Source organism: Bombina bombina, chromosome 11, assembly GCF_027579735.1.
Source record: "Bombina bombina isolate aBomBom1 chromosome 11, aBomBom1.pri, whole genome shotgun sequence".
In the NCBI taxonomy this organism is placed as follows: domain Eukaryota; kingdom Metazoa; phylum Chordata; class Amphibia; order Anura; family Bombinatoridae; genus Bombina; species Bombina bombina.
The window spans coordinates 129,640,965-129,664,852 of NC_069509.1; the positions used below are offsets into that span (position 1 = coordinate 129,640,965).

Consider the following 23,888-nt stretch of genomic DNA (forward strand, 5'->3'; position numbering starts at 1 on the left):
TGAAATGAGCCAGGTACAGTGTACCATCCATGCCACTGTGAAACTGTTTAGATAGTTAACTATTTCTTTCAACCTTTTATCTGCAGAATTAGTGCCATAAACACTTTCAGATGCAAGATATTTTTTTATGCAAAAAGTACAGTACATTTAATATTTTGAAACTATAACAGGTTTAAAAATTGAGATTGTGGCAGGGAGGAGGGAGAATAGAAGTATATTATCACTGTTGTATGATACTGTGTTTCTGGTTCAAAAGATCTAAAGTAAATTGTACAAATTCTGCCATATACTTGTAAGAATTAAGTGTACAGGTAGCAGCTGAAATAAAATATAGAAACATCTAACAGCAATTTATTGGAGATGTTTTATTTGGAAATGTGCAACTGAAACCCAGCACAGGGAACACCTTTTCCATACTGGTCATGGTTTTTAAAATTGTGTTCTGGTCACCAGTTAACACGGACGGGAATAAATTTATTTTTTCTCCTTGTATTAAAACAAAAAAAGAAAAAAAACAAACTATAAAACAAAAAAATTGAGACCTCACTCCAACATCAGAACAGTACAACAATCTTGAATCAAATTATTACATCCAGGGAATTCTCAGCACTTACAAGGAAACCCCCACACAGATATACAGCTAAAGATTAAATATATATAATATAGAAGCGTAGCAAAGGGCAAATATGGGATAGGTTACAGAGAAGGGAAAGAAATGTGGCCATTTAAGTATTGACAATGGAATTTTTTATAAATAAAATGTGAAAAGGGGCAAAATTACAATTCTATTTCATATTTATACAAGGTTCTTCATAGGAAAGCTTGGGAAATGGAACAGGAAAACACTGCACGCAGAAGGGAGTAAGGAGATTGTGGATGCTGGATTTCTGCCCACAACCCTCGTGTCAGGACGTTGATGCCCTGAAGTCCAACTGATGGATATAGCTAAAAGGTTACACACAGTCACTTACACTTGCGCAGTTACAGGAGGGAAGAAACTACTGAATCAGGTGGGTGGAGGATGACTGTACACATGAGATAAAACCATTTGTAAGTGGTGATTTCCAGAGTTAGGAAGGGAAGATTTTTTATTTTGTGGACAAGATAAGAGCCACAATCAGCCCGTACAGCCCCAAGACTTCAGCAAAAATGAGGATCAGGATCATGCCGACAAATAGCCTGGGCTGTTGTGCTGTACCCCGAACACCAGCATCTCCAACAATGCCAATAGCAAAGCCAGCAGCCAGTCCACTCAGACCTACACTCAAGCCAGCACCCAGCTGTAGGAAGCTCCTGCAAGAAATAAAAGAATTGTAAGAACAAGTTGTGCAAGGGTCGCCGAACCTTCAACATTTTACTTAAAATCAATAAGTGTCTGTCTCAGCATCTTAGGAATACAACTTAGCTTAAAAAAAAAACAAAACATAAAACCCTTACAAGACCATATCCTACCAGCATCTTCACTACCAAGTTCAAACCTTCATGTATATGAAGACAGACCATGTTTTAAATCATTGGATGCCAAGTCATTGCCACCATTTTATGCAGTCTTTAAAGCGACTCAGTCATCAAAAAAGTATAATTGTTATTTAAATTGTATATTTTTATTTAAAATTGTATTTACCCTTTGACATTTAAAATGGATGTAGGCATATATTTTAAAGTGCCCCCATGAGATCATCCATTTAGTTAAGTCCTATCTTGCAAGTTCTGTCACTCAAAGTTGGTGGCAGAACTGCTGCCAGTAAAACATAATTTATGCTTACCTGATAAATTTACTTCTCTTGTAGTGTATCCAGTCCACGGATCATCCATTACTTGAGGGATATTCTTCTAAAACAGGAAGTTGCAAGAGGATCACTCACAGCAGAGCTGCTATATAGCTCCTCCCCTCACTGCCATATCCAGTCATTCGACCGAAACAAGCCGATAAAGGAGAAACCATAGGGTGCAGTGGTGACTTAAGGCAGGTCTAAATTTTAATTAAACTTCAAAGGACAGGGCGGGCCGTGGACTGGATACACTACAAGAGAAATAAATTTATCAGGTAAGCATAAATTATGTTCTCTTGTTAAGTGTATCCAGTCCACGGATCATCCATTACTTGTGGGATACCAATACCAAAGCTAAAGTACATGGATGATGGGAGGGACAAGGCAGGAACTTAAATGGAAGGAACCACTGCCTGTAGAACCTCTCCCAAAAACAGCCTCCAAAGAAGCAAAAGTATCAAATTTGTAAAATTTGGAAAAAGTATGAAGCGAAGACCAAGTCGCAGCTTTGCAAATCTGTTCAACAGAAGCCTCATTTTTAAAGGCCCAGGTGGAAGCCACAGCTCTAGTAGAATGAGCTGTAATCCTTTCAGGGGGCTGCTGTCCAGCAGTCTCATAGGCTAAACGGATTATAGTCCGAAGCCAAAAAGAAAGAGGTTGCCGAGGCCTTTTGACCTCTCCTCTGTCCAGAGTAAACAACAAACAGGTTAGATGTTTGACGAAAATCTTTAGTAGCCTGTAAGTAAAACTTCAAGGCACGGACTAAGTCTAGATTATGCAAAAGACGTTCCCTTCTTTGAAGAAGGATTAGGACAATGATGGAACAACAATCTCTTGATTGATATTCTTGTTAGAACCCACCTTAGGTAAAAACCCAGGTTTTGTACGCAGGACTACTTTATCTGAATGAAAGATCAGATAAGGAGAATCACAATGTAAGGCAGATAACTCCGAGACGAGGAAATAAACATTAGAAAAAGAACTTTCCATGATAGAAGTTTGAGATCAATAAAATGAAGGGGTTCAAATGGAACCCCTTGAAGAACTTTAAGAACCAAGTTTAAGCTCCATGGAGGAGCAACATGTTTAAACACAGGCTTAATTCTAACTAAAGCCTGACAAAATGCCTGAACGTCTGGAACTTCTGCCAGACGCTTGTGTAAAAGAATAGACAGAGCAGAAATCTGTCCCTTTAAAGAACTAGCTGATAATCCTTTGTCCAAACCCTCTTGGAGGAAGGACAATATCCTAGGAATCCTAACCCTACTCCATGAGTAATTCTTGGATTCACACCAATGAAGATATTTACGCCATATCTTGTGGTAAATTCCTGGTGACAGGCTTTCGTGCCTGTATTAAAAGGTATCAATTACTGACTGAGAAGCCACGCTTTGATAGGATCAAGCGATCAATCTCCATGCAGTCAGTCTCAGAGAAAGTAGATTCGGATGATTGAAAGGACGTTGTATTAGAAGGTCCTGTCTCAGAGGCAGAGTCCATGGTGGAAAGGACGACATGTCCACTAGGTCTGCATACCAGGTCCTGAGTGGCCACGCAGGCGCCATCAATATCACCGATGCTCTCTCTTGTTTGATTTTGGCAATCAGACGAGGGAGCAGAGGAAACGGTGGAAACACATAAGCCAGGTTCAAGAACCAAGGCGCTGCTAGAGCATCTATCAGTGCCGCTTCTGGGTCCCTGGACCTGGATCCGTAACAAGGAAGCTTGGTGTTCTGGCGAGACGCCATGAGATCCAGTTCTGGTTTGCCCCAACGGATAACCAATTGAGCAAACACCTTCGGATGGAGTTCCCACTCCCCCGGATGAAATGTCTGACTTACAAAATCCGCCTCCCAGTTCTCTACCCCTGGGATATGGATCGCTGACAGGTGGCAAGAGTGAGTCTCTGCCCAGTGAATTATCTTGGAGACTTCTGACATCGCTAGGGAACTCCTGGTTCCCCCTTGATGGTTGATGTAAGCCACAGTCGTGATGTTGTCCGACTGAAATCTGATGAACCTCAGTGTTGCTAACTGAGGCCAAGCTAGAAGAGCATTGAATATTGCTCTTAACTCCAGAATATTTATTGGGAGGAGTTTCTCCTCCTGAGTCCATGAACCCTGAGCCTTCAGGGTGTTCCAGACTGCACCCCAACCTAGAAGGCTGGCATCTGTTACAATGGTCCAATCTGGCCTGCGAAAGGTCATACCCTTGGACAGATGGACCCGAGATAACCACCAGAGAAGAGAATCTCTGGTTTCCTGATCCAGATTTAGTAGAGGGGACAAATCTGTAATCCCCATTCCACTGACTGAGCATGCATAATTGCAGCGGTCTGAGATGCAGGCACGCAAATGGCACTATTTCCATCGCCGCTACCATTAAGCCGATTACTTCCACTGAGCCACCGTGGGGCACGGAATGGAGTGAAGAACACGGCAAGTATTTAGAAGTTTTGATAACCTGGACTCTAATAGATTCTATAGAAATGAAAATTTACCTGACAGAGTCCCTAGGAAGGAAACCCTTGTGAGAGGAGATAGAGAACTCTTTTCTTCGTTCACTGTCCACCCATGCGACCTCAGAAATGCCAGAACTATCTCTGTATGAGACTTGGCAATTTGAAAGCTTGACGCCTGTATCAGGATGTCGTCTAGGTAAGGAGCCACCTCTAGAAAGGCAAACCTCAGGAACTGATGATGATTCTTGTGAATCGGAATGTGAAGGTAAGCATCCTTTAAGTCCACTGTGGTCATGTACTGACCCTCTTGGATCATGGGTAAAATGGTTCGAATAGTTTCCATGTTGAATGATGGAATTCTGAGGAATTTGTTTAGGAATGCCTCTTTCTTTATCTGGTTTGCAGATAATCTTGAAAGGTGAAATCTCCCTTGTGGAGGAGAAGCCTTGAAGTCCAGAAGATATCCCTGAGATATGATCTCCAACGCCCAGGGATCCTGAACATCTCTTGCCGACGCCTGGGCGAAGAGAGAGAGTCTGCCCCCTACTAGATCCGTTATCTGATAGGGGGCCGCTCCTTCATGCTGTCTTGGAAGCAGCAGCAGGCTTTCTGGCCTGCTTGCCCTTGTTCCAGGACTGGTTAGGTTTCCAGGCCTGCTTGGATTGAGCAAAAGTTCCCTCTTGTTTTGAAGCAGAGGGAGTTGATGCTGCACCTGCCTTGAAATTTCGAAAGGCACGAAAATTAGACTGTTTGGCCCTTGATTTGGCCCTGTCCTGAGGAAGGGTATGACCCTTACCTCCAGTAATGTCAGCAATAATTTCTTTCAAACCAGGCCCGAATAAGGTCTGCCCCTTGAAAAGGAATGTTGAGTAATTTAGACTTTAAAGTCACGTCAGCTGACCAGGATTTAAGCCATAGTGCCCTACGCGCCTGGATGGCGAATCCGGAATTCTTAGCCGTTAGTTTAGTCAAATGAACAATGGCATCAGAAACAAATGAGTTAGCTAGCTTAAGTGTTCTAAGCTTGTCAATAATTTCAGTCAATGGAGCTGTATGGATGGCCTCTTCCAGGGCCTCAAACCAGAACGCCGCCGCAGCAGTGACAGGCGCAATGCATGCAAGGGGCTGTAAAATAAAACCTTGTTGAATAAACATTTTCTTAAGGTAACCCTCTAATTTTTTATCCATTGGATCTGAAAAAGCACAACTGTCCTCAACCGGGATAGTGGTACGCTTAGCTAAAGTAGAAACTGCTCCCTCCACCTTAGGGACTGTCTGCCATAAGTCCCGTGTAGTGGCATTTATTGGAAACATTTTTCTAAATATAGGAGGTGGGGAAAAGGGCACACCAGGTCTATCCCACTCCTTACTAATAATTTCTGTAAGCCTTTTAGGTATTGGAAAAACATCAGTACTCACCGGCACTGCATAGTATTTATCCAGCCTACACAATTTCTCTGGCACTGCAATTGTGTCACAGTCATTCAGAGCAGCTAATACCTCCCCAAGCAATACACGGAGGTTCTAAAGCTTAAATTTAAAATTCGAGGGAGCCTGACAGCTTGGAGATGGCAGCATATTCTCTAAGCTCTCTGCTGCAGCAAATAAAAAGTCGGCGAAAAACTAAGAGGAACCGCTATAAAACAACTATCCAGCACATAGAGATGAGGTGACTCAGAAACTAAGGAAAGGAGCTTTCTTTCAACCAGCACAAAGATATAATTTACTTTTACTGGCCGAGACTGATTTTCACGCCGAAAAGCCGGGATGCACAGACCGGAAGAGACCCTCAGCAGGGACACAAACCCTATAACGGAGAAACACACAGAACCCGGACCCGGACTGTAAAACAGAAGTAAGGGGCAATCAACTACAGAGAGGTGGAATCATCCGAAAGTACTCCGGATCATAGTAGGTGGCGATCTGTTTTACTCCGATCACATAAGACCCACAAGGTAAGCCGCGGTAGCGGTCACACAATGCAATAGATACAGAGCCCGTAAACCAAACACATTAGAAACCCTAAACATACTCCAAAGGGGCACAACTACACGAGCTAATCTGCAATGGAGCACAGAGGGACAGAACTTTGACCAATATCGTTATACACGCAGTTGCTCATTTCCTACTAATGAAGAAAAATAGCATTTAAGCACGTTAAAAGATTTGCCCACTAAGCTGGGGGGGTGAAGTGGCATGTACAGAGAGGATCTGCCTTAACGCATGGCATTATAATAATCTGAGAAACGTGCAGGAACACTACAGATGCCTTAAAAAAAGCCCAATGTAAAGAGGGACACACAGTAATATAGAAGGTGCAGGACTTTAATCTCTCAAGGGGTCAGTATATCTCTACATACTCGGGTCTATTGAAAAGTTGCATCCCTACAGATTAACAGCATCCCCTCCACTCCCTTTTGTTACCCGCATAACAGAAGGATATAGACAGAGAAGAGCTGAAACAAATGCTATAAATTGCTTTGTAATTACAGGCTATATATAGGTTGTGGCCTTGGTATTCTTAAATTTGCTTGCTTTGTGAACTTATTGATGCTAAACAGAATCGCACCTTAATTTATCCCTATGTACTATCTGGAAAGTTAACCATTAGACATCTGGTTACTTATTTACAATTTCTACTTGGCTAGTATGTCAGCAAGAAAACCATCCAAGGGAGAAAAGCTGAGCAAACCCACTGCAGTGAGTACCTTCTTTAAACCCTCTAGACAGTAAAAATCCAGAGCAACAATGGAGGCAGAAGGGAACTCAGATACTGAATCTAGCCCTCAAGACCCAGGTGCTCACAAAACACCTGTAACTAAAGCTGACCTAAAAGACCTGATCTCCAAGCAAGATTTTACAAATAATTTTGAAAAATTATGGAATAAAATTGACTATGCACAATGCTGTCACTTCTAGTCTGACATACGTTCAGACATCGCTGAACTAGGCGGGAGACTCGACGCACTTGAGGAAACTAGAGACATGATCTCAGAAGAACTAGCATCATCCTCTCACATTATCCAAACACAACAACAATCTATCACAGAGCTGCAAGATAAGGTAGACGATCTAGAAAATAGCTCTCGCAGGAACAATATCAGACTAAAAGGAGTCCCAGAATCCATACCTAATTCAGAACTGCATACATATCTACAGCAATTATTCCATAGTATTACAGGTGACTCGGAAGATTCAGAATATGACATAGAACGAGCTCACAGAGCCTTACGTGCAAAACCGAAAGGTGATGCACCTCCCAGAGACGTTATTATTAAATTCTCATTCTTTCAAGACAAAGAAAAAATACTCCAGGCATCAAGAAATAAACCTACATATAAGTTCCAAGGTACCGTTATTCAATTTTTTCAGGATCTCAGCCTCCGTACACTTCAGAGAAGAAGCTCTCTGCGCCCACTGACCACCCTCCTCAGAAAGCACCAAGTCAAATACAAATGGGGTTTTCCCTTCGCCCTGCACGTACTCAAAGACAACAAAACCTTCACGGTCCGTGACAGCGAAGAGATCACTTCAACATGTAAGCTACTGGGACTGGAAGCTCCCCTCATACCCACAGAAGATCAACCACCAAAACAAAATATCCAAATCGGGCACTCCAAATGGACAAAGGTTAACCGGAAGGGTCCCAAGAAATAACACAGGCCCGAGAACCTCTCATCTACACTATCCATCTTCCACTTCATACCGCCTACTACTCTGGGCGAGATCCCCCTCAAAACAGTGAGGGCCTGGTGCTGGTCCTTACTGAAACTCTCAGAATCCTGCACACCCTGGTGACAGGTTTTATACCAAGACTCCCTTCCCTGAGGGTTCCCAGTAAAGGCCCTCATAAGAACTCCTATAACTGAAGCCAGGATCTGATATAGAGAGGTTGGATTTGAAGCTTGAATGTTACCACTCAAACTTTAACAAGCTCATCCACTGCTGACTTTTTAAAATATATGTATCTTAACATATTAGCAGCTTTAGATTCAGGCTAGGAATGTTTAGTTATGTATTGTATATTGACCCACGGATTGGGTTACAGTTACTGTTATGTTTGTTTTATTGTTTTCTTTTTTATTCTCTGAATTTACTCTTTTCTCTTCTTCTCTCTAAGGGCATCTGGGCTGCTCTCCTCCCCGCATTAGGTAAAAGAATTCCTGTACGGCATTCCGATTATGTGATCACACCAGATATGTATGTATGTATTGCAGAAATTTTTATCTGAACATATGTCGTCACAAAAACTTAACACAACACAGAGATGATCCCTCAAATACACCTCATTTCACACAATGTAAGAGGGTTAAACACTAATGTAAAAAGACGTACTGCTATGTCCCAATACCTACATCTAGGAGCTAACCTCATATTCCTCCAGGAAACACATTTCACTCAAAATATCATCCCAAAATATTGGGCTAAGCATTTCACCCAACACTATCATGCAACCACAGATTCCAAAAAAAGAGGAGTCTCAATCCTGATCCACTCTGACTTATCATTTGAACACGAATCCACTATAACAGACAAAGAAGGGAGGTATATTATAGTTAAAGGGCGTTTACAAGAATCAGAGGTCATCCTATGCAATGTTTATGCCCCCAATGATAATCAGCATGTCTTCTTTCAGAGTATATCCAACCTGATCACTAACTGGTCTCAGCACAAAAATAATATTAGCAGGAGACTTTAATATTACTATGACCAAACATATAGATACAGACGCTAAATTATCACCTAAACAGCTCAGACATAACAGACTAGTCAATGTAATACAAGACCACATGACCTCACATGCACTATTAGACTCCTGGTCCACGTTGTACGGACGAACATCAGATGTAACATTCTACTCCTCAGCGCACAAACAATACACCAGAATAGATTACATCTACACTAGCCAAATTTTACAACCTCTCTACAATAAGTCGACAATCCACCCATGCGTATGGTCCGACCATTCTATACTGATGTTGCACCTTGACGGACTTGTTGATACTGGCAGAACCCGGACATGGACATATGACCCCATACAGTTAAAGGACCCCTTATTTAAAGAAAAACTGAGCAAATCACTAAAAGAATTCTGGGACTTAAATAAAGACTCCACAACTAACCCTATTTCCCCCTGGGCGGCACACAAAGTATACCTCAGAGGCCTTCTCATTCGAGAAAAGACAATAAGAAATAGAAACCATAGAACACTACTCTCGCAACTCCACAATGAGATTAAAGATTTGGAGACCAGACACAGACTCACTCAGAGTAGGGACATTCTGTCCTCCTTAGAAACAAAAAGATCCCACCTAGCTAATCTTCTAAAGGAACATTCAACTAGAGCAATTCAGAAACTTAATACACAATACTATATATATGGCAATAAGCCGGATAAGTTTTTAGCTCATAAAGAGAAAGGTGTAAGGCATCTTCAATCATGTCCATATTGCTCCCATCCGGCAATTCTGTGTCTCACCCCCAACACATAGTAGAAGCCTTTGCGGACTTCTATGGGAAACTTTATGATGGGAACAAAGTATCACATACACAGTCGGTGGCCTCTCAGACCACGAGATTCTTAGAGGAAACAGAATTAACTTCCCTCTCGGAAGAATTCAATAACTTAAACACCCCGGTGACTAAGGAGGAAGTCCTAGGCGTCATTAAAGATCTTAAGTCAGGGAAGGCAGCAGGGCCAGACGGCTTCGCCAGTGAATACTACAAAACTTTTAAGGAATTATTGGTACCTCACTGACTTTTGTAATTATATACTAGAAGGCCATACTATCCCAGACGACCTTTTGCGAGCCAGAATAGTGGTAATACCGAAACCTGGGAAAAATCACAAACTCTGTTATAGTTACAGGCCTATTTCACTGATTAATCAGGATCTAAAGATCCTTACTAAAATCCTGGCTAATCGGTTGAAAGTCATTTTACCAAAATAAATCCATCTAGACCAGGTGGGATTTGTCAAAGATAGGGAGGCCCCCGACAACGTACGTAGGCTTTTGGACATTATAGATTATGTGGGAGTGAATAGAGTGCCTTCTCTGCTCCTTTCATTAGATGCGGAGAAGGCATTCGACAGAATAGACTGGGATTATATGAGAGCAGTATTACTCCGAATGGGCTTTGGAGGTGCATTTATCAAAGCATTAAATATGATATACTCATCCCCCTCTGCACAGGTATCGATATCCGGTAACAAATCTAACTCATTCCCCATATTAAATGGCACACGACAAGGGTGTCCCCTTTCTCCCCTTATTTTCGCTATTTGTATAGAGCCCTTGGCAGCCAAAATTAGACAATTGACATCTCAGGAGTAAAGATTAGAGACCAAGAATATAAATTGACACTTTTCGCAGACGACATCCTACTTACACTAACTAAACCCCTTATCTCCCTACCCAATTTATATAAAACCCTAGAGGAGTTCTCACAGATTTCAGGGTATAAAGTTAATCTTGATAAATGTGAAGCTCTTTCGTTGGGTCTCCCACAACACACCAAAAAACTAATAGAATCCAACTTTGACCTGACCTGGACCACACATGCCCTTAAATATTTAGGGATCCATCTGACCCCCCAGATCAAACAATTATACAAACATAATTATGAAATCCTATATAAAAATACAAAAAAAGATCTGAATAAATGGAAAACATAATTTCTCGTGGATGGGCAGACTAGCGACTGTAAAGATGACTGTACTACCCCGCATTCTATATCTTTTTAGGACACTTCCCATAGAGGTTCCGACATCAGATTTAAAAAAAGCTACAAGCGGAACTAATCGCATACATTAGAGGGAAGAAATCAGCCAGGATTCCAACTTCATTAATAACAAAACATAGGACACTAGGAGGCATAGGAGCCCCCAACCTATTAGAATATTATAGAGCATCAAGACTAGCACAAACAGTACTCCTAGGAATAAGAGAGAAATTGGTCCTATGGACCAAACTGGAGGCCGACCTAGGGGGATCCACTCATACAGACATATTATGGAACAAAAACCACCCAGGGCACACTCTCAATAGATACCACCAACACATACTGGATCATACTAAACACCTATGGTCTCTACTAACAAAAAAGAAGATTTTACCTTCCCAAACAATTAGGCTTCCACTCAGATATCTCCTTTCTAGTGAAGTCAGTAGGGTGGCAGACTGGTTAGTAGGGAGTAAATCTAAAACATTCACACAAATTCAAGAACAACTGGCTCCAATGAAACTTTTATGGTTTCAGTATCTTCAGGTTAACTCAGCTATTCAACATTATATGAAATCATAGACCCAACATTCTTACAACCACAGAAATCCTACTAAGATCAACACAAAGACCCAAAAAGATGATCTCTAGACTGTACCTAGAGATTCAAGCACTAAATAACTCCACATTAATCAACGCATGGGAAACCGACTTAGACATAAACAAACATGCGAATCTACGGGAAAACACTATAAAAACTATGAATAGATGGTACTTAACCCCGATTAGAACTCAACACATGTCTCTCTCCAACAATAGACTCTGTTACAGAGGATGTGGGGAAATCGGATCATACCGCCATATGTGGTGGGACTGCAATATAATCCAGCCCATATGGGTCCATCTATCCTCCCTCCTGGGCGTGATCCTGGAGGAGAGGATCCAACTTAGTCCAGCGCAAGCCCTTCTCCATGTGCCCCTACCCAGATTCAACAAACACTTTAATTAAGATCACCTGTACGGTGACTAGAATGAGTATTGCAAAATACTGGAAAACGAACGCTCCTCCATGGGAGGAAGTTAAGAATAAAATTTCACTAACCCATCGAATGTATGAATCAGCATCACATCCTAGATACACAAGCACAATTTGAGAAAGTCTGGTTTTACTGGTCTTTAAACAGGAACTTAGCTATATAATTGTCTTACAGAAACAAAGAACATAGTAACTTCATTGGTCGGGGGGGGCCCAGGTGGCTTAATCTAACCTACCCTGTCTTACCCTACCTTGCTCTCTATTCTACACTTTATTCTATGTGTACTTGCCCAATATAATTTTGAAATACCTAATTGGGTTTATAACTAAGGATACCGGATACAAGTACACTCTAATTCTTTCGCCCTTATTCAATTTCTATTTCTTTATCTATTTTCTTATCCTATTTCTTATTCTTTTTGTTGATACAAGAAAACATAATTATTTGGTCTCAATGTCTTGTCCTCTCAAGGTGGTCTGGTCTTATCAACAAAATGCTATTCTCAGGGGCCAAGAGGAGATTTGATTCCCCAGGCGGCCCCGACAAGGATGACCGGCTGGGAGGAACAGGTGGGAGAAGCAGGGCAGATGGGAATATATAGAATGTTATGAGTTAGTTCTAAATAAATACTAATAGACACATATTGAAGCTTTGAACACCCTAGAACTCTAGATATTGTAGCGAGGTGATGTCATCTGCACTGACCAACCCATTTCTCTTGTTGTTGTCGTCAATTTATCAAGACCTATGTTGTATTCAATTTCATTGATCGATTTCTTGTCTTTTGTTTATAAAATCAATAAAAATAAGTTAAACATAAATTTAAAATTCGAAATCTCTGAGTCAGGTCTCCCCGATTCAGAGACGTCACCCACAGACTTAAGCTCTCCGTCCTCAGGTTCTGCATATTGTGATGCAGTATCAGACATGGCTCTTACAGCATCTACACGCTCTGTATCTCGTCTAGCCCCAGAGCTATCGCGTTTGCCTCTCAATTCAGGCAATCTGGCTAATACCTGTGACAGGGTATTATTCATGACTGCAGCCATGTCCTGCAAAGTAATCGCTATGGGCGTCCCTGATGTACTTGGCGCCATATTAGCGTGCGTCCCTTGAGCTTGAGGCGAAGGGTCCGACACGTGGGGAGAGTTAGTCGGCATAACTTCCCCCTCGACAGACCCCTCTGGTGACAATTCTTTTATAGATAAAGACTGATCTTTACTGTTTAAGGTGAAATCAATAAATTTAGTACACATTCCCCTATGGGGCTCCACCATGGCTTTTAAACATAATGAACAAGTAGTTTCCTCTGTGTCAGACATGTTTGTACAGACTAGCAATGAGACTAGCAAGCTTGGAAAACACTTTAAACCAAGTTAAGCAATATAAAAAAACGTTACTGTGCCTTTAAGAGAAACAAATTGACAAAATTTGAAACAATGAAAAAAGGCAGTTACACTAACAAAATTTTTACAGTGTATGTAACAAGTTAGCAGAGCATTGCACCCACTTGCAAATGGATGATTAACCCCTTAATACCAAAAACGGAATAAATGACAAAAACGTTTTTAAAAGTCACAACAACTGCCACAGGTCTACTGTGGTTGTTACCCTCCTCAAACACGACTTTTGAAGCCTTTTGAGCCCTTCAGAGATGTCCTGTATCATGCAGAAGGAAGCCGAGTGTCTCAGTCTGTAATTTTAGCTGCGCAGAAAAGCGCTAAAATAGGCCCCTCCCACTCATATTACAACAGTGGAAAGCCTCAGGAAACTGTTTCTAGGCAAAAATCAAGCCAGCCATGTGGAGAAAAAACTAGGCCCCAATAAATTTTGTCACCAAACATATATAAAAACGATTAACATGCCAGCAAACGTTTTATATTACACTTTCATAAGAGTATGTATCTGTTAATAAGCCCGATACCAGTCGCTATTAAATCACTGCATTTAGGCTTAATTTACATTAATCCGTTATCAGCAGCATTTTTCTAGCAAATTCCATCCCTAGAAATATGTTAACTGCACATACATTATTGCATGAAAACCTGCACGCCATTCCCCCTCTGAAGTTACCTCAGAATATATGAGAACGGCAATGGATCTTAGTTACTTCTGCTAAGATCATAGAAATCACAGGCAGATTCTTCTTCTAATGCTGCCTGTGAGAGAACAGTACACTCTGTACCATTTAAAAATAAACTTTTGATTGAAGTTAAAAACTAACTATAATACACTCTCCTCTTACTACGTCCATCTTTGTAAGAGAGTTGCAAGAGAATGACTGGATATGGCAGTGAGGGGAGGAGCTATATAGCAGCTCTGCTGTGGGTGATCCTCTTGCAACTTCCTGTTGGGAAGGAGAATATTCCACAAGTAATGGATGATCCGTGGACTGGATACACTTAAGAGAAATATTACTATAATAACCGTAATAAAAAGGGCAGTTTAAAGGGACATTAAGCCAATATTTTTCTAACGATTTAGATAAATACAATTTTAAACATCCAAATTTACTTTATTCTTAAGGTATCCTTTGTTGAAGAAATAGCAATGCACATGGGTGAGCCAACAGCAGTCCCTGAGCCTATTTAGATTTGCTTTACAACAAAGATATCTAATTTGCTTTATTCTCTTGAAAACAGAAGTAAATTGGAAACTTGAATGGTAAGCTCTTTCTGAATCACAAGAAAATTTGTGTTTCACATCCCTTTAAAATGGGCCCACCTTTTTTATTTTATGATTCAGAAAGAGCATGCAATTTTAAAGTCACTTTACTAAGATATGAAACATTCTCTTTTTACTCATTCTCAATTTACTTCTATTATCAAATGATCCCATATAATATTCTGTGTTGGAGATAGCTAGGTAGGCATCTGGAGCACTACATAGCAGTGCTGCCATTTAAGTGATCTTGCAAATGTATCACGTTCTTGCAAAATTGCTTCCATATAGTGCTCCAGACAAGAATCGCTAAATTTAGCCACTAATCGGCAAGCACTACCCAGGTGCTGAACAAAACAAAAAAAACAAAAAAACAAAAAAAACCATGGATAACAGCTTGTGTGAATGATTTTTGTGGGCAGTGGGAAGTGATGCCCATGTACAAACTTCATGAGTAACATTTGCTTTGTCTCTCCACCGTTTCAGTTTAAAAGCATAAGGATACTAGAATGCCTTTCAATTAACAAAGTTAGCAAAAAAGGCTGGTGTTCTTCCTAAACATAATGCACAGGACAGTCAGTTACTGTAGAAATGCAGAGTTAGCACATAATCACACAACTTACTTGTATAATGTAATATCCACTGTCAGTGAGTTTGCTATAAGCACTGCCACTACAAGGCCGTAAATAGCTATGATACCAGCCATGACAACTGGAATGATGGACTTCATGATTAGCTCAGGCCTCATGACAGACATGGCTGCAATACCAGTACCACTCTTCGCCGTTCCATATGCGGCTCCCAATGCTGTGGAAAGGAGGAAGAGTTAATGTAAAACTGAAATGATACATACCACTAAGCAGTAAAAGTATGGTGGATGCCTACAGTTAGGCCATGAAACTTAATTCTATTGCACAAGTCAGATAGGCCATGCAGTTTTAAAAACTTTCCAATTTACATATATTAATTTGTTTGTTCTTTTGCTACCTTTTGTTGGAAAAAGCTCAGGAGCGTGTCAATTTGCAAGCATGTTATCCATTTGCAAGAGCACTAGATGGCAGCACTATTCCCTGCCATCTAGTGCTCCAGACCCCTACCTAGGTATCACAATGAAAAGAAAAAAAAACAAAGTAAATTTGAGAAGTAAATTGGAAACTTTTTTCTTTTTTTTTTTTAAGAAAAAAGAATGTTAGTCTAAAAATCACAAAATAAAGAAAAAAAAAAAGTTTTAATATCCTTTTAAGATCTGCACAAGGATATGGTTGGTAACCGCATGCATCTGCATGACATAATTGCCGAGTCATGCAAGATTGAGACTACTACTACTACATAGCCCTATTCTAGCAGACATTTTGTTTCATGTCAGCTTTACTTAGTTGTGTGCATTTTTATCCGATGCTATTTTGCACAATGAAGAGTTTAGCAAGTCTATAATTAGTATAATCTCAAAAGAGACAAACACACCACACTTAATAGCCGAGTGTTAACAGACCCATAAACTTGTTTAACACTCTTGGAGTCGATCTCTATCATTTGATAATCATGAAACAAAAAAACACCCACTGCCATATTGTATATCCAAGTCACCAAACAGATTCAAATGTTTCCTGCACAATTAAAAAATTAGAGGGGGGGGGGGGGGGGAGAGAAAATGGATACTAAGGAATAAGTAAACACATGCTCACTATAATAATGCACCAGTAAAATTACTCAGTCACATTTCTATAGTTTGTCTGTATATTGATATTTTACTAGTGTAACAGGATGCCAACACACAACATCTGTGCAGCTGACCTGTTGTGTTCAACCTGTGATTTAATACCCAATTCAATATTGCTATTTTATTTCATTAATAGTATGCATTTTATTTTTCAATTACAAAATCAGGAGATTATGTATTTATGATTGTGATCACTGGGAAAGAAGCTACAGTCACGTTTCTTTAGTACTATGTATGAGAGTTTCAGTCTTGCACACTAGTCATGTGGTTTACGCAATACATTTGCCTTGAAATAACCGAGGAACAGAAAGACAAGTTAAAATCACAGCTACCTAAATGAAAGGGGGGGGAGAATTCACATTTCTATAGCCCTAAACCTCTCAAAGAATTACATTACAAAAGCATTAGGTATGCAGGCCAAATCAACTACAGAATTCACACCATAATGTGAGTGAGAATTTACAAATTCATGTTTGACCATGTGATCTGGTCATACAGTGTCTGCCTTAACCAAGTTGCTGTCTCAAGCTCCAGTTTAGACAAAGGAAAACATAAGATTCATAGAAATGCAAACAGGTTGCGTTTAAAGAACCAAGCTATTGTATGGGAAAAACATAATTTATGCTTACCTGATAAATTCCTTTCTTCTGTTGTGTGATCAGTCCACGGGTCATCATTACTTCTGGGATATAACTCCTCCCCAACAGGAAATGCAAGAGGATTCACCCAGCAGAGCTGCATATAGCTCCTCCCCTCTACGTCAGTCCCAGTCATTCGACCAAGAATCAACGAGAAAGGAGTAACCAAGGGTGAAGTGGTGACTGGAGTATAATTTAAAAGATATTTACCTGCCTTAAAACAGGGCGGGCCGTGGACTGATCACACAACAGAAGAAAGGAATTTATCAGGTAAGCATAAATTATGTTTTCTTCTGTTATGTGTGATCAGTCCACGGGTCATCATTACTTCTGGGATACCAATACCAAAGCAAAAGTACACGGATGACGGGAGGGAAAGGCAGGCTCATTATACAGAAGGAACCACTGCCTGAAGAACCTTTCTCCCAAAAATAGCCTCCGAAGAAGCAAAAGTGTCAAATTTGTAAAATTTGGAAAAAGTATGAAGTGAAGACCAAGTTGCAGCCTTGCAAATCTGTTCAACAGAGGCCTCATTCTTAAAGGCCCAAGTGGAAGCCACAGCTCTAGTGGAGTGAGCTGTAATTCTTTCAGGAGGCTGCTGTCCAGCAGTCTCATAGGCTAAACGTATTATGCTACGAAGCCAAAAAGAGAGAGAGGTAGCAGAAGCTTTTTGACCTCTCCTCTGTCCAGAGTAAACGACAAACAAGGAAGAAGTTTGGCGAAAATCTTTAGTTGCCTGCAAGTAGAACTTGAGGGCACGAACTACATCCAGATTGTGTAAAAGACGTTCCTTCTTTGAAGAAGGATTTGGACACAAGGATGGGACAACAATCTCTTGATTGATGTTCCTGTTAGTGACTACCTTAGGTAAGAACCCAGGTTTAGTACGCAGAACTACCTTGTCTGAGTGAAAAATCAGATAAGGGGAATCACAATGTAAGGCTGATAACTCAGAGACTCTTCGAGCCGAGGAAATAGCCATTAAAAACAGAACCTTCCAAGATAACATTTTTATATCAATGGAATGAAGGGGTTCAAACGGAACACCCTGTAAAACGTTAAGAACTAAGTTTAAACTCCATGGTGGAGCAACAGCTTTAAACACAGGCTTGATCCTAGCTAAAGCCTGACAAAAGGACTGGACATCTGGATTTTCTGACAGATGTCTGTGTAACAAGATGGACAGAGCTGAAATCTGTCCCTTTAATGAACTAGCTGATAAACCCTTTTCTAAACCTTCTTGTAGAAAAGACAGTATCCTAGCGATCCTAACCTTACTCCAGGAGTAACCTTTGGATTCGCACCAGTATAGGTATTTCCGCCATATTTTATGGTAAATCCTTCTGGTAACAGGCTTCCTAGCCTGAATTAGGGTATCAATAACCGACTCAGAAAAACCACGTTTTGATAAAATCAAGCGTTCAATTTCCAAGCAGTCAGCTTCAGAGAAGTTAGATTTTGATGTTTGAATGGACCCTGTATCAGAAGGTCCTGTCTTAGAGGTAGAGACCAAGGCGGACAGGATGACATGTCCACTAGATCTGCATACCAAGTCCTGCGTGGCCATGCAGGTGCTATTAGAATTACTGATGCTCTCTCCTGTTTGATTTTGGCAATCAATCGAGGAAGCAGCGGGAAGGGTGGAAACACATAAGCCCTCCTGAAGTTCCAAGGTGCTGTCAAAGCATCTATCAGAACCGCTCCCGGATCCCTGGATCTGGACCCGTAGCGAGGAAGTTTGGCGTTCTGGCGAGACGCCATGAGATCTATCTCTGGTTTGCCCCAACGTCGAAGTATTTGGGCAAAGACCTCCGGATGAAGTTCCCACTCCCCCGGATGAAAAGTCTGGCGACTCAAGAAATCCGCCTCCCAGTTCTCCACTCCCGGGATGTGGATTGCTGACAGGTGGCAAGAGTGAGACTCTGCCCAGCGAATTATCTTTGATACTTCCATCATTGCTAGGGAGCTTCTTGTCCCTCCCTGATGGTTGATGTAAGCTACAGTCGTGATGTTGTCCGACTGAAACCTGATGAACCCCCGAGTTGTTAACTGGGGCCAAGCCAGAAGGGCATTGAGAACTGCTCTCAATTCCAGAATGTTTATTGGAAGGAGACTCTCCTCCTGATTCCATAGTCCCTGAGCCTTCAGAGAATTCCAGACAGCGCCCCAACCTAGTAGGCTGGCGTCTGTTGTTACAATTGTCCAGTCTGGCCTGCTGAATGGCATCCCCCTGGACAGGTGTGGCCGATAAAGCCACCATAGAAGAGAATTTCTGGTCTCTTGATTCAGATTCAGAGTAGGGGACAAATCTGAGTAATCCCCATTCCACTGACTTAGCATGCATAATTGCAGCGGTCTGAGGTGTAGGCGTGCAAAAGGTACTATGTCCATTGCCGCTACCATTAAGCCGATCACCTCCATGCATTGAGCTACTGACGGGTGTTGAATGGAATGAAGGACGCGGCATGCATTTTGAAGCTTTGTTAACCTGTCTTCTGTCAGGTAAATCTTCATTTCTACAGAATCTATAAGAGTCCCCAAGAATGGAACTCTTGTGAGAGGAAAGAGAGAACTCTTCTTTTCGTTCACTTTCCATCCATGCGACCTTAGAAATGCCAGAACTAACTCTGTATGAGACTTGGCAGTTTGAAAGCTTGAAGCTTGAATTAGAATGTCGTCTAGGTACGGAGCTACCGAAATCCCTCGCGGTCTTAGTACCGCTAGAAGGGCACCCAGAACCTTTGTGAAGATTCTTGGAGCCGTAGCCAATCCGAATGGAAGAGCTACAAACTGGTAGTGCCTGTCTAAGAAGGCAAACCTTAGATACCGGTGATGATCTTTGTGGATCGGTATGTGAAGGTAAGCATCCTTTAAATCCACTGTGGTCATGTACTGACCCTCTTGGATCATGGGTAAGATTGTTCGAATAGTTTCCATTTTGAACGATGGAACTCTTAGGAATTTGTTTAGAGTCTTTAAATCTAAGATTGGCCTGAAAGTTCCCTCTTTTTTGGGAACCACAAACAGGTTTGAGTAGAACCCTTGTCCTTGTTCCGACCGCGGAACCGGATGGATCACTCCCATAAATAACAGATCTTGTACGCAGCGTAGAAACGCTTCTTTCTTTATCTGGTTTGTTGACAACCTTGACAGATGAAATCTCCCTCTTGGGGGAGATAATTTGAAGTCTAGAAGGTATCCCTGCGATATGATCTCTAGAGCCCAGGGATCCTGAACATCTCTTGCCCAGGCCTGGGCGAAGAGAGAGAGTCTGCCCCCCACTAGATCCGGTCCCGGATCGGGGGCTCTCGGTTCATGCTGTCTTTGGGGCAGCAGCAGGTTTCCTGGCCTGCTTGCTCTTGTTCCAGGACTGGTTAGGCTTCCAGCCTTGCCTGTAACGAGCAACAGCTCCTTCCTGTTTTGGTGCAGTGGAGGTTGATGCTGCTCCTGTTTTAAAGTTCCGAAAGGGACGAAAATTAGACTGTCTAGCCTTAGCTTTGGCTTTGTCTTGAGGTAGGGCGTGGCCCTTACCTCCTGTAATGTCAGCGATAATCTCTTTCAAACCGGGCCCAAATAAAGACTGCCCCTTGAAAGGTATATTAAGTAATTTGGACTTAGAAGTAACATCAGCTGACCAGGATTTTAGCCACAGCGCCCTACGTGCCTGTATGGCGAATCCTGAGTTCTTAGCCGTAAGTTTGGTTAAATGTACTACGGCCTCCGAAATGAAGGAATTAGCTAGTTTAAGGACTCTAAGCCTGTCCGTAATGTCGTCTAGCGTAGATGAACTAAGGTTCTCTTCAAGCGACTCAATCCAAAATGCTGCCGCAGCCGTAATCGGCGCGATACATGCAAGGGGTTGTAATATAAAACCTTGTTGAACAAACATTTTCTTAAGGTAACCCTCTAATTTTTTATCCATTGGATCTGAGAAAGCACAGCTATCCTCCACCGGGATAGTGGTACGCTTAGCTAAAGTAGAAACTGCTCCCTCCACCTTGGGGACCGTTTGCCATAAGTCCCGAGTGGTGGCGTCTATTGGAAACATCTTTCTAAATATTGGAGGGGGTGAGAACGGCACACCGGGTCTATCCCACTCCTTAGTAACAATTTCAGTTAGTCTCTTAGGTATAGGAAAAACGTCAGTACTCGCCGGTACCGCAAAGTATTTATCCAACCTACACAGTTTCTCTGGTATTGCAACGGTGTTACAATCGTTGAGAGCTGCTAAGACCTCCCCTAGTAATACACGGAGGTTCTCCAATTTAAATTTAAAATTTGAAATATCTGAGTCCAATCTGTTTGGATCAGAACCGTCACCCACAGAATGAAGCTCTCCGTCCTCATGCTCTGCGAGCTGTGACGCAGTATCAGACATGGCCCTAGCATTGTCAGCGCACTCTGTTCTCACCCCAGAGTGATCACGCTTGCCTCTTAGTTCTGGTAATTTAGACAAAACTTCAGTCATAACAGTAGCCATATCTTGTAATGTTATCTGTAATGGCCGCCCAGATGTACTAGGCGCCAAAATATCACGCACCTCCCGGGCGGGAGATGCAGGTACTGCCGCGTGAGGCGAGTTAGTCGGCATAACTCTCCCCTCGCTGTTTGGTGAAATTTGTTCACATTGTACAGATTGACTTTTATTTAAAGTAGCATCAATACAGTTAGTACATAAATTTCTATTGGGCTCCACCTTGGCATAGGAACAAATGACACAGATATCTTCCTCTGAGTCAGGCATGTTTAACACACTAGCAAAAAAACTTACAACTTGGTTATAATCTTTTTTAGCAAAAAACGTACTGTGCCTCAAAGAGGTACTAACGATTAAATGACAGTTGAAATAGTGAACTGAAAAACAGTTATAGCATCACACTTTAAAACAACAAAACTTTTAGCAAAGGTTTGTTCCCATTAGTAAAATAACAATAATTAAATTTGACATAAAAAATACAAAGCAACGTTTTTATTCACAGTCACTATAAGAATTCTCACAGCTCTGCTGAGAGAATTTACCTCCCTTCAAAGAAGTTTGAAGACCCCTGAGATCTATCAGAGATGAACCGGATCATGCAGGAAAAATAAAAGTAACTGACTGGTATTTTTTGATGCGTAGCAAAGAGCGCCAAAAACGGCCCCTCCCTCTCCCACACAGCAGTGAAGAGAAACGAAACTGTCACAAATAAATCAAAAAAACTGCCAAGTGGAAAATAATGCCCAAATATTTATTCACACAGTACCTCAGCAATGTAAACGATTCTACATTCCAGCAAAAACGTTTAATATGATAAATAGTTATTAAAAAGGATTAGTGACCTTTAACAGAGTAGTTCCGGTGAAATACCATCCCCAGAATACTGAAGTGTATACATACATGTCATTTTAACGGTATGGCAGGATTTTCTCATCAATTCCATTCAGAAAATAAAAACTGCTACATACCTCAATGCAGATTCCTCTGCCCGCTGTCCCCTGATCTGAAGCCTTTACCTCCCTCAGATGGCCGAGAACAGCAATATGATCTTAACTACTCCGGTTAAAATCATAGTAAAAAACTCTGACAGATTCTTCCTCAAACTCTGTCAGAGAAGTAATAACACGCTCCGGTGCTATTTTAAAATAACAAACTTTTGATTGAAGTCATAAAAACTAAGTATAATCACCATAGTCCTCTCACACATCCTATCTAGTCGTTGGGTGCAAGAGAATGACTGGGACTGACGTAGAGGGGAGGAGCTATATGCAGCTCTGCTGGGTGAATCCTCTTGCATTTCCTGTTGGGGAGGAGTTATATCCCAGAAGTAATGATGACCCGTGGACTGATCACACATAACAGAAGAAACAGTCTGTGTAGAATTAGTACGAATTGCACTTGCTAGTAACTTTCAAACAATTCCCACATAAAATACATTGATAACTGGCATACACCAAAAAGGCCTGCAAGTTTGAGTCAAAACAGACAACTCAAGTTGTTTGCAATTAGGCACTTCATGATTTAGCAATAACAAAGTAAGTCTCAGGAGTTAGAATTTAAAGGGATACAAAAGTCAAAATTTAAAAAAAAAAAAAAAAAAAAAAAAAAAAAAAAAAAAAACTTGCATGATATCAGATATGGCATGTCATTTTAAGACGGTTAAATTCACTACTATTTCCAAATGTGCTTCGTTCTCTTCGTATCCCTTGTAAAAAAATATGAATACGCACATATCCTACACTAGTGAGAGCTGCTGCCAATTGGTGCCTGCACACATTGTCTTGTGATTAGCTTAATAGATATTTTCAGCTTCCTGTCAGTAGTGCAGTGCTGTCCCTTCAGCAATGGATAACACGAGAATGAAGAAAATTTAATAGAATTAAATTGGAAAGTTGTTTAAAATTGTATGTTCTATCTGAATCATAAGACAATTTTGGGGTTTACTATCCCTTTAAGGGAAAGCCACGATGGGGCCAGTTACACTCAAAACTATACTAGCAGCAACACACTTTTTTCTAGCACTAATGGCAATTTTTAAACATTCATAGTGGCCCTGGGAGCCATTGCTTCTGATATAAGATTATACCATCTGTATATGGCTAGTATAATTGAGGTATCTACTAAATGTATTTCAAGTTTAGGAGCCAGCCATGCTATAGGTGGATTATACCCCAACATTCATGGCAAGGTATACGCACACTTTATGTATCGAACATTAGTAACCACCACCTTAAAGAGCATTTAGAAACCAAACCACTTTGTGGTAAACTAGTGTTATGGGAAATCATGCACATCTGTATTACAACATGTTAGTGTCCTCTATTTCGTCATAAATTGGAGGAAGCAGGAACAGAAGTTTGTTTTGCTATTGTGCAACTCTGCATTTGCACTTTAACCAG

General features: G+C 41.2%; 1 protein-coding gene across 1 annotated transcript in view; it reads right to left on the reverse strand.

The window, feature by feature from the left end:
- Positions 1 to 350: 350 nt before the first annotated feature.
- ATP6V0C (ATPase H+ transporting V0 subunit c) overlaps positions 351 to 23,888 on the reverse strand; it is a 38,595-nt gene continuing 15,057 nt past the window's right edge. Inside the window, exons 2-3 of the mRNA XM_053694833.1 lie at positions 15,278 to 15,461; positions 351 to 1,293 (exon numbers count right to left, since the gene is read on the reverse strand). Of these exons, the coding sequence (XP_053550808.1) occupies positions 1,089 to 1,293; positions 15,278 to 15,461 (389 nt within the window). The 3' untranslated portion in view covers positions 351 to 1,088. The remainder of the gene's footprint in view (positions 1,294 to 15,277; positions 15,462 to 23,888) is intronic.